Below are 12,355 nucleotides of genomic sequence, written 5' to 3'. Positions count from 1 at the left end.
TGCCTTTTTCGAATTGAATTGGTAGCCTATCCTGTGTTGAGATGGTGCACACATGTGTAATACATCCATCCAATATCTATTCAATGCTTTTCTCTTGTGTCGTTCTTTCCCAAAAGTGTAGAAAACAGGATACGTCAAATTATTCCAAGGGACATACATGAGGGGTGGGGAGTGTGTGTGTATGTGTGTGTGTGTGTGTGTGTGGGGGGGGGGGGGGGAGTCCCCAGTTTATTTTCTATCTTTAAGAGGTCCTTGGCTGAAAACCAATTGAGAACCTCTGCTCTATATGATCGCTTCCTTTTTGTTCTAGTATCACTGATACAGCTGCTGTGATTGATCACAAAGAGAGTCAGAGTCAACTTTTTTTTTCATACACACTTGAACACACAACTAGCATTTTGCTGCATTTTTTTCTGTGTTCCTCCTCCTCTTTTTCTTCTTCTTTTAAAAAAAATAAAAACTTTTCTAAGTGTTTCACATAGTTTGCCTTCTCTCACCCCTCCCCTCATCTCCTCCTTGTTCCTGCATTGTTAAAAGTCGTTCTCACGCCATTCTACGTTGTAAGCCGCATTCATTATCAGGCACAACGAGGCAGATCGTAAATAAATAAAACAATTTCATGCTTCCTGGTGCACTTCTGAATTCTGAGTGGGAGTAAGACGATTCTCAACTGTCCTTGTTCATCCGACCAAAGCTAGGATGAAATTAAATGAGATTGTGTGTGTGTGTGTGTCCTCACATGTGCATGCTGTGGGTACAGTTACAAAGAGAAGCGTCCAAGAAGCTCCAGACTGATCAAATGATGACTTAAAGCTTTCTTGTGCCAAGATGATCAAACAATAACTGATCTTCTCCGAGCGTCAAAGCTTCTACAGTTAAAGCCTTTTTACTTACACTTTTTTTATTTAATTTTTTTTAGACATTAGCCCACCTGAGCATGAGTAAGTACTACATCAGTCATCCATTGTGATTAAAATGAATATACTGTAACCTCATTTCAAAGGGGCTATGTAGCCGCGGTAGCTTTCTAACATCACAATTAAATCACCTGTCCCTGGTATCCTTTCAATTATTACCTGAAAAAAAAAATTAATTAATTAATTTGTGGTTACAACAGAAGTTGTCACAGGTCTCAGGAGAAGCCAGTAAACGTAGACTTAAGTCAATTTAAATGAAGAGGTTAATGACAACAGGTTTAAAATACTTAAATACTTCATAATAACACCCTGGTGCCATTTAGAGTAGCTGTCAAATGTTTTATTTTCAGTGAAAATACCAAATAAGTAGCCCAGGCTGCAGTGACAAGCCAATTTGGTTTTTGTTTAAGACTCTTTATTTAGCCAAGAAAATATCAGTTTGTTGTGATATTTTGCTGATTCCAGCAGACTCCGCTCTCTCCACAAGAGAGGTCAGAAATCAGCATCGGCTACCAAAAAAAACCAAAAACAAAACAACTAGAGCTGGCAGAGGTTCAGAGGCATATTCACTAAGAGATGCACAAATGATCACCATGCACAAAACGTAACAAGTACAACTGTCTCTCTGTTTCTTTGCATTCCCATTGCGATTTCCGGTTGAAAAACCTCAAAGGCGCGAGCCCAGTCCCCTAGTGCTGCAGATGTGCTTCAAATTAATAACACCAAAAGGTAGAGATCAGATTGTTGCCTCCCCATTGTAGTTAAGTCGCGAGAGGAAGGGCTGACAAGCGTTGCCTTTGCGGGTATGGCGCGACTCCCTGTAGTCTTGAGTTTTCAAGAGATGATAACGTAGGCAGTAGTGTGACTGTAATCTATAATTTCGTTTGAAAGAGAGAAAACCTGACACCGAACTTTCTCATGTGCTTTTTTTTTTTTTTTTAAATTCATATTTATTCTCTTTGCCTGTTCAGAAATAAGACAGCAGCCATGTGAATTCAGGACATGCCACTTCCAGTCATTTCATTATGTGAGCAGGAGATTGTGTCTTTTTGAAGAAGGAGGAATCCAATTCAGTCGTGGAATTTCCGTGCTCTACCCACATGCTTTACATTTTAAAGACGTAAAAAAACACACTAAACAATATTTATCCCATTTAGCCTCCACCCACTAAATGCTCGTGCACATAGAATAGCACGTTTTACACACTTCACGAAGCGTTTAGTTGCAGTTACCAACTTGATAATAAAAAAACTGCTTCCAACAATGGGGTTTTACTTCACTTACCAGCTGTTATCGCTCCTGTAACGTCCGATTCAGTGTTCGATGTGTACACTTGAAGATTTAGACTCTTAGGGCATTTTGTGTGGGAGCTGTTGTGCTGTACGTGCACAGCAACACTAGTCTATAAGTGGATGGTTTTTTTTTGTTTACCCTTTTTGTTCCATGTTCCTCTTTTTAACCTATTTTTGTAAGATTTTCACTGCAAATCGAAGCACTCTACTGCTCCCATTTGTTCAAGTGTGCCGTTAGATGATGTCACCCAGCACCTGCTCAGCTGTAAAACGATTCATATATTCCACTTATTTTGTCCTGTTTCTTTTTGAAAAGGCCATTTATTTGAAAAGGAGTTATGGTGTGGTGAGGACAGGAGAGAGAAGCTACAGTCTTTTTTTTTTTTTTTTTTTTTTTCATACAGTCACACCTGGTTGCATTACGTGAAAGGACGGTTTTAAAAACACTATAATCAGATGTTCAAAGAATGTACTCCGCCACATTCGGCTCTTGCAGCTATCTCCTTCTGTCTTCCTGCTTGATTGCTGCACAGTCTTAGCCACGAGGGCAGCCTTTAAACACGTTTTCGTTTTTAGAAAGAAAGATTAGCCACTCTCCCTCCCACTCTCTCGTATTCCATTTTCAGCAGACAGTGAATATAACGGCCTCGCCGGTAGGCCTTTGAAAGATTAGACTTTTATGTTGCGATACACCTGTCCACTTGCATCACCGGCGAAGAGGAAGAATGGGCTGCAGTGACCGTTGCAACGCGAGACTGAATGGAAGAAATAGCAACAGTAACGTGGAGGCCAAATTTGAATGAACAGAGCCAAGGAAGGCATGACAGACGTTTTCAGGCCAAGCATAAACAGGCTCAAAAATGAGATTTCGGGAAATGATACCCTCATGATCACGCGTTCTTTTCTTCTTCTATTTTTTTTTTTTTTTTTTACCAATCATATGTTGATACATTTTTTTAACGTTTGCCTCCGCATTATGAGTCATTGCTTTGTCTACTGTAGACTACGTCTACACATAATGTGTGACATGGTGTTTTTTTTTTGCATTACCGTCAGTCTTGACTAAGAAATGCTTATGTCTATCTAAGTTGATAATATTTAAGTTCCATGGACACTGAAAGACTTAGAGCCTTCAGGCCACAATCAGACAGAGCGTGTTTGCAGGTTGCAGTACGCGAGGCACGCTGCCTTTCTTGTTGAAGACGCCCCGATCACCAGTTGCGTGTTTTTGTTTTTCTCGCTAGGCAACCGTCGAATCACCCGTCCTCAGCCAACCGTTATTTTGCTGCAGTGGAATTGAATGACGTTTTTAGTTTTTTTTTATTCGAGGCACTCAGGAAAAAAAAAAAAAAACGAGGCTCTCAGCAATGCAAAAACAGTGGGCCGAATGCTTCACTCTCATTGAAAATAAGGCTGCTGAAACACGCTCTGTCTGATCGAGGCCTTGCATCTGTTACTCACCTTTTCCGCATGCTTCGGATTATTTTCGTTTTCTTCTGTTTTTGGTCAGTGGAGTCCTAGACTCTTATTGTCTCAATGGATTTTAAACTCTTTTTTTTTTATTGAAGTCCTGTCCATCTTTCAGCTCTAGTATTAATAGCAGTAGACCTCCACAGGTCATCAGAGGGATGTGTTCATTCCTCATGCAACACAAAGCTCATACTCTGTTTCAAGTCAGATGAATACTTTAAAAAGCCTTTGGGACACCCCACCCATACCATTTTCTCTTTGTTTTGTTCAGCCCTTCCACATGTGTCCTTCTGTTCTGTACTGTTGGACAAAGCGGATGAATTTTTGCTCTCGGGTCTCCACTGACTTCACTGTGGTTTCACTCTGCCTTTATGCGCTTTTTTTCTATTCTTTCCCTCTATCTTCCTTCTCCCCTTTTTACGCATTGACTCGAAGAAGGTAACAATGAGATTAACATCGCTCTCTCGAGGGAGAAAGTTGTCTGTCTGGTTTCATCGGTCTCTTATCATCTTCATCGGCCTTTTGGAGTTTTAATCATTCATTCAATGAAGGTCGTACTTAGAGAGACGCCTGTCTGTTTGCTTCTGACTGTGTCTGCATTGGCCTGTGTGCTGTCGGTTTGCGTGCCCTTCTACATGTTTGTTGTTGTGCTTTTTTACACAAAATTGATTTCATCCTTTAATCCGTTACTATATCTTTATGTGTAATCAGACATTCAGGCTTGCAACTGCTGCTTTCCATTCTATATTGTAATGGCATATGTGTATCTCTGTGAAAAGGGTTTTAATGTAACTGAAGTGTGTTCCCTGGGTGGTGAGTGATCCAACAAAGACTGGGTCATTCAACATCGCCTGAAAAGTATTGAATTGAATTCTTTTGATCTTTCCGTCTGTGCGTCTTTCTCAGTCGGCAGGTATTCAGAAACACAACATTTATACGTGCCCTTTCATCAGGGACTGAGTGCTTCTCATTGTCTGCCTTGCAACAGCTCCCTCAAACATTCTCAGCTTCTGTCTTTGTCCTCACTGCGGTCTTTCACTGAGATGTCATCCTCATCCTCCCTCTGACTATTTATTTTCCATTAGAGTACATGGTGACCTGAAGAAAACACTTCAATAATAATATTGATAATAGTAGCCCTTAGTAGGGCTTGGGCGATGTGCCTTTGTCCCGATTCGATCCTTTCATGATACATGGGTGCCGATTGGATTTGTATTGCGATTTTCATTTATTGCTATTCTGGAAGCATTGCGATTCGATAGTACTGAGTATGGCGATTTTCTTTTCCTTCTTTAACAAAAAGGTTCAAAGGTTGAATAAAACACTTCTAGAGAATAAAACACTTCTAGAGACAATATATCATAAGACATTTCTAAAATCTCATTATTTTCTAAAAAACATGCACATCACAAGTCAGTCAGTCTTGCATTTATTTGTAAAGAAGTACATAACATGGATTTTCTGCATTTTCTGCTTTCGTTCTGTTTCGCTGGAAACAGATATGATGTAGTCGCCGTCAGCAGTACTGTATAAACAGAAAATATTTAGGTAAATCATTAGTAAAAATAGACATATACACTCACCTTAAGGTTTATTAGGAACACCTGTTAAATTTCACGTTAATGAAATTATTTAATCAACCAATCACATGGCAGCTGCTTCAATGCATTCAGGGGTGTGGTCCAGGTCTAGACAATCTCCTGAACTCCAAACTTTAATGTCAGAACGGGAAAGAAAGGTGATCTAAGCAACTCTGAGCGCGGCGTGGTTGTTGGTGCCAGACGGGCTGCTCTGAGTATTTCACAATCTGCTCAGTTACTGGGATTCTCACCCACAACCATTTCTAGGGTTTAAAAACAATGGTCTGAAAAAGGAAAAACATCCAGTATGCGGCAGTCCTCTGGGCGAAAATGCCTTATTAATGCTAGAGGTCAGAGGAGAATGGGCTGAGTGATTCCAGCTGATAGAAGATCAACTTTGACTCAAATAACCACTCGTTACAACCGAGGTATGCAACAAAGCATTTGTGAAGCCACAACACGCACAACCTTGAGGCGGATGGGCTACACCAGCAGAAGACCCCACCGGGTACTACTCATCTCCTCTAAAAATAGGAAAATGAGGCTCCAATTTGCACGAGCTCACCAAAATTGGACAGTGGACGACTGGAAAAATGTTGCCTGGTCTGATGAGTCTCAATTTCTGTTGAGACATTCAGATGGTAGAGTCAGAATTTGGCCTTCCCTTCCCTCATGGTCTTATCAATTATTTGAATTCTCAAGCCTAAAGGCATATTCACATTATCGCAAAAAAACTCCTTGTTCGTTATTATGTATGTATGTACAGTATGTGCCTGTGACGACTGTGCAGGTGTTGGGTGGGGGTGCGGCAACATTTTTAATTTGTTGAACTTTGACCCAAGCTGTCTCAATTTCCAGAACTGTACAATAGCAATTAGGCTCTTGTGTCAAGACCAGACAAGAAAGACATAAAATATCAGCATGCAGATGCAGCCATCAGATTTCTTAGAACAACACTGTGTGGGACTGTGAAACGTAGCAATCGACTGCAATCGACACATTAACATTGTAGCGAGTGTGACTGAGCTAAAGACCATTTCCAGAGTGGTAAACACTGCTCCACGAAATGCGAAATTTGTGTTAATTAGGCGGGGTGCCCCTTTAACTATAACTATAATGGTTCTTATCCACCCCCACAGTCAAACCAGACCCGCCGGAGCGAGTGACGGCGACCCCGATCCGTTTCAACGCCCGGAGGCTGGAGGTGTCCTGGCAGAGCCCCGCCACCTGGCCTGACATCGACAACTTCCCTCTGAAATACTTCCTTCGATACCGGCCACTCATCCGAGAGATGTGGCAGCATGTGAGTAGCGCTGTGTGTGTGTGTGTGTGTGTGTGTGTGCGCGCGCAAAACATTCACACAACCCTACAGTTTGGCATTTGTTTTCTTGAGGTTACGATTCAACACATGAAACTCCACTGAAAAAACGAAAACATGGACATTAATAACATTGTTAAAAGGAACTCCTCACTTACAGTTTGAGTAGCATAGTTTGTTCTGAAATCTTGTCCAAAAATCTGTCTGACACATGTAAGCCATAAGGCAAAAGTAAAGGGAGTTAATATACGGTAAAGAGTGTTTGTTCAGACACAGCTCTATTACCAAACGCTTAAAGTCAACATTGAAAAACAGATTAGATTATGAGTCATTATCTGCTATTTCAAAACCTCTGGTGAGCCAGTTTATTTCTTCTCTGGAAGTGGTGTTCCCAAAAAAAAAACGACTGGCCTTCATCCATTTTGCAGATTTAGTTTCCCCTCATTGCAAAGAAATCTTCCTCGGAAGGAAATTTCTAGAAGCAGGATAGATTGTCTTTTAACAATGACAATTTCAAAATTTCACCAAGCACTCTTAGCTTTTCATAGAATTATTTTTTTTTTATCTATAAAATAAAATATATAGTGATGTTGTTTTGAGATAAAGAAAAAAAAAAAGCTTTCTCCAGAGATATGCCTTTGAGGAAAGTTGTAAGTGAAGTGGTCCAACCTGTAGCCATTTGAGTGTGATCCCTCGTCAGACAGACAAACTGGCTCAGCTTCTTTGGTCTATGTTATTGTATCTGACTGTTCCTTGTGGGCTCAGTTCCCTCAGGGCTTCGTATAGTAAAAGCATATGTGTCCACTATAGGATTCCTGGGATGAAAGCTCCCTCTACTAACGTCTAACATTGCAGCGTTATTATCATGCCCGTCACCGGTTCGCAAAGGTGTTGTTCCAAGAACTTGGGTTACGTACTCTCACATGGAAACACACACATTTGGATTATAGACCTATACACGTTTTCTTTTTCAGTCCTTCTCTCACTCTTTCCGTCCCCGTATGTATCCTTATCCAACACGTGTCTCTGTCTCTGTCATCCTTTCAACCAATATTTCCATCGTTTGTTATATCCCTCTGTTTTCACCAGTGGTGGAGGCAGTATTCTGATCTTTTACTTAAGTAAAAGTATTATTACCACGCTGTAAAAAAAAAATAATCCATTACAAGTAAGGTAAGTAAAGTAAAGTAAGTCCTGCATTGAAAATGTTACTTAACTCTCCTGTTGTCCTTGGGTCAAATTTGACCCATTTTCAAAAAGTTTCTATATCATAAGTTATTGTTTCTTTCAACCAAATTGTCAAAAAAAAATAACGTAGATTGTTCCCTACAACGCTCTTCACAAGTTAAATAAATGACCACTTCACTACTAAAATTGATAAAATGTTGAAAAAAACAAAAAAGACTTAAAAAAAACGCAGAAAAATCTACAAAGACATTGGAAAAATTGACAAAAAACTTTTTCAGCGGGACATGTAGGCTGTTATATTGTTGGGTAGTTTAATTTATAATGAAACATCGTATTTTATAAAGTGTTTTGTGGTCAAAAATCTAAATCTGTAAAGTACCCGGTAACTAAAGATGTCAGGTTAATGGAGTGTAGTAAAAAGTACAATATTTCTCATTTTACATCTTTCCTTTACAACAGCTGCTCACTTTCTCTGGATTGACCCATTGTGGTTTGCATGGGGTTATTTGTATGTATTGTTTGTGTCATTTGTTCAGTATATAATATATCAGCTGAACTAAAGAACTAAACCTAAGGTGATAAAACCTTCAAGCCATTCTTGATTTGAATCCTCCCCCTAATTAGGCTGCTTTCAGGCCCTTCACAGTGCTGCAATGGGGGCTTAGTGTTTGTAATTGATCAACAGCATATTAAATACAAGCATTATTGATTAAATGTTTCAAGTGATTTATGAAGTAAAATATTGGTTTCCTGCTTTTCAAATGTCAAGATTTGCCCAGTTTTAAATGTTCAAAGAAAATACTCAAATTGAATGTGTTATTAGGGCCTGCGAGAGCTTGGGATACTGACATTTTAGAAGAGAGATGAAATGATCCATGGACTGAAAAAACACAACAGCAGTACAACTGTACTTACTTATCCAAACATTGCTCTCAAACATGTATATACACTCCACTGTTACCTAGCTAAATGTTAGATCCTTGCACCAACCTTTAGTCACACGAACCCACATGTGAAGACATACTGTTATTATTGACAGACGTGTACATTCAATCTCTCTGTCTTACACACATACACACACACACACACACACACACACACACACACACACAGCAGTTGGAAAGAAGAAAGTTATAATAGAGCCTCAGATCTTTGCGGTATAAATTGATGATTAAACCTGACACACACTCTCAGTTCCCCTTCTCGCCCTCACCACTAATCAATCAATATGTGAACTGGTGCATGACGCGAAAGGTGGGAAACCTTAAGTCAATATTTGGATGGGGTAAGAACACATCATTTGGAAATTACATGAATTCCGTTGATGACAGCTGATAAACCACAGGCTTTTTGGCTTTTGCAGTGTTCTTTGATGAATGTCTGCGTGGTCGTGGTTTCATTTTTGTAGAGTAAGTGTGGTTTTCAGAAGGGGCAATTCTGACCCACCTCTGGACTTCCGCCCCTTTCATTCGGTGTTGGTTAACAATGTTGGCGGTGTTCTCAGTCCTGCAGAAAGTGCGCAATCTTATTAATGGATAAATAATTTTCTAACATGAACACAATGTCAGACTGTTAAAGTGAAAATGAAATGGCAATTTAGTCAATTCAGACTCTGAACATGTTTTCCTTCTTATAGCCATTACTCTCATTCCCATCTTTTTTTTGTGGGCTAGACTTTATGCTACAAAAAAAAAAACATTAAAACCCTCCTGGCCCTTTCAAATATTGTGTTACCAATCCAACATACCATTCAATTCAGTTTTATTTATAGTATCAAATCATAACAAAAGTTATCTCAAGACACTTTACAGATAGCGTAGGTCTAGACCACACTCTATAATTTACAAAGACCCAACAATTCTCGTAATTCCCCCAAGAGCAAGCATTTATTGCAACAGTGGTTAGGAAAACTTCCTTTTAAAGAGAAACCTGGGACAGACCCAGGCTCTTGGTAGGCGGTGTCTGACGGTGCCGGTTGGGGGTGTGATGAACAGTGGCAAATAATAGTCACACTATAATTGTAGTATTCATTGATTTTAAAATCTGTTAGCTTGAAGTATTTTTATGCTACATTCCATTATCCCACATTGGACTCTCTGCTACATAGTTGACTTTGGTTCAGTTTCCCTGTTTCCTTCATAAAGACTACATTGAGATGAAAGCAACATAATAACTTGTGCAGGACGTAGCAGGGCATAGCAGGGTGTAGCAGAGCGTAGCAGGGTGTAGCAGAGCGTAGCAGGGTGTAGCAGGGTGTAGCAGGGCGTAGCAGGGCATAGTAGGGTGCGGAGCAGGACCACGGCAATGATTTAGGTGAAACCCTAATCCAAGAAAAATATAAAATATATATATATATATATATATATATATACAGTATACATGTTGGATATGGTAGCTTGTCACTGGCTACAGCAATTACAGCTGATCATGGCTGAATGTACTGCAAATTGCATGTTTAATGACTATAGTAGCACACTGTTTTGAGTTTAAAGCTATCAATCTGTGACATAAATCATTTAGTGGAGTTAAATGAGGTTGCCAAAATGAGACACACTGTTTATCAGCCCCATATAAACTTCATTAATTATAGCCTCAGATGTTGAATACTAATTGAAGTGGTTAGTATTGCTTAAGAATTCACCTTTAATGTGTTTAGACAGCATGGCTGAAATGTGTCTTGAGTCAGAAATGAAAGCGGTGGTGTGATCCCATTGATCTTCAGAGGAAACCATCCATCCTCCTGAGGAATGAAGGGACAGCTGGGCCAGATACTTCTAGTGACGGAGATTCAGACAGAAGGAGGAAAGTGAGGAAACGTTTTGGAGAGACTGAAAAGAAAGTGAATGCATAGCAGACCCCGGTAGACACAGAAGCAGTATAACTGAGATAGACATTAATAGATAGCATTTGGGCTTAGGTTATGGTGTGATAACAGTGATTGAAATGTAGACTCATGCATAACCCGGGATGAGTGACAAAGAATGGGATTGAGAAAAGGAAATTAAGATGTAATGTCAAATAAAGCACATAAGCCTGAGTCTACATTATTTGATTATAAAAATTGAAAGAAGATTGGATGGTGGATGAGAGAGGAATGGAGAGAAAAAGAGAAATGCTCGTATGGGGAGGAGCATGATTAAATGTACAGAGCGACATCAGCCTCAAATGGACTGATAAATGGATAAAAGCGCGAGAGGCGAGGAGAAAAAAGGGAGCACTAAAGGCTTCTTTGAGAGTGAAGTTTATAAGCTATCAGTTGCAAGGTGTTTCAAGTTAAAGGAAGATAGATGAATGGTTCAAGGGAAGAAAAGAGAGAGGACTGACAAAAACCTGTGGAATATGTTAAGCCATAAAATCTTGGGTAAACAAAAGAAAATCACAACTACACACCTTACATATGACCATTACAATAGGGCAACATGGACTTTTACCTGTAAGTAACTGACATGTATATTACCTGTACATTAAAGTGGTTCCTTCTTTTAGTATTGGTTCCTAGTACGATCTGTTTATGCTGGTAAGGAAACACAGACTGACCAAGAATGTTAAGATTGTTAGTAGAGTGACTTGGGTGCAACAGGATGCTCAGGTTTAGGGCATAAAGGGAGGTACACACAGGAAGTGTATGACGCTGGCATCCTTGATCTGCCATCATTGACTTACATTGAGTCATCATCATAGGCCAGTCTTATTTGTGGCATTCCATCACATTTGCTCCCCAGGGAGGCACATCCCGGCCACCGTACCTTCACCACTGCTGTCTTTAGTACAGGCTTCAATTGAAGCAAAATAAATGATGCAACACGACATTCTACTGCTCCGGTTTTGCCCCTGATATTTTATTTTTTATTTATTTTTTTTAACCTGGACCCTATTTTCCCATGTTTTTGTGTCTAAGTGGCTGATGGGAACAACAACATTTTTTGGAATTAGTCCAGTATTAAGCAAGACCAAAACAAGCTGCAATGTAGCGTTAATGGGCAATTGAGCAGCTTCAATTTACGTCCACACGTCCCTATATGGTTACATTGTGGCTGCCCATTACAGCATTCTAACTCAATACTGAACCACTTTTTGGATTATTTTTTTTTTTTTTACATTAGTCATGGTTTTTACATTCTTTACTGTTTTTAACTGCTTAATGTTTTATGTAAAGCACTTTGAATTGCCATGTTGCTGAAATGTGCTAGACAAATAAAGCTGTGTCGCCTTGCAATGCATGGGAAGATTGGGTCCAGGTTGAGAAATACCAAAATTACCGTTTGAGTAATTAAAAAGGCTAATTTGGTTCTTGATGGATGACGAGGTCTTTCCTTTGGGTTGAGGCTTCAAACTGTCTAAAACATAACATGGCTGGCCTGCCTCCTGTAATTCCGTAAAAGAACGTCACATTATGTCTGTGTAATAAACTGTGATTGAAAGATAATTATCAAAGACGCAAAAGAATCGCCAAATGAAAATACATCTGCATGCCTGTAAATGTTCAGTGAATTGTTCTGTTTCCCATGGCCTTGTGTTGTTTCCATCCCACCCTCACGCTCCCTTCACTGAGACGTGAACTCAAACTCTCACTGCAATTAAATCAATGGT

General features: G+C 39.7%; 1 protein-coding gene across 3 annotated transcripts in view; it reads left to right on the top strand.

The window, feature by feature from the left end:
- Nucleotides 1–12,355, top strand: part of cntfr (ciliary neurotrophic factor receptor) — a 273,674-nt gene that overhangs the window by 238,916 nt on the left and 22,403 nt on the right. For all 3 annotated transcript variants that reach the window (XM_028602619.1, XM_028602618.1, XM_028602617.1), the window contains one exon: nucleotides 6,399–6,562. In XM_028602619.1, the coding sequence (XP_028458420.1) occupies nucleotides 6,399–6,562 (164 nt within the window). The remainder of the gene's footprint in view (nucleotides 1–6,398; nucleotides 6,563–12,355) is intronic.

Source organism: Perca flavescens, chromosome 16 (genome assembly GCF_004354835.1).
Source record: "Perca flavescens isolate YP-PL-M2 chromosome 16, PFLA_1.0, whole genome shotgun sequence".
Taxonomy (NCBI): Eukaryota; Metazoa; Chordata; class Actinopteri; order Perciformes; family Percidae; genus Perca; species Perca flavescens.
This window is presented reverse-complemented; position numbering and strand designations above follow the sequence as displayed.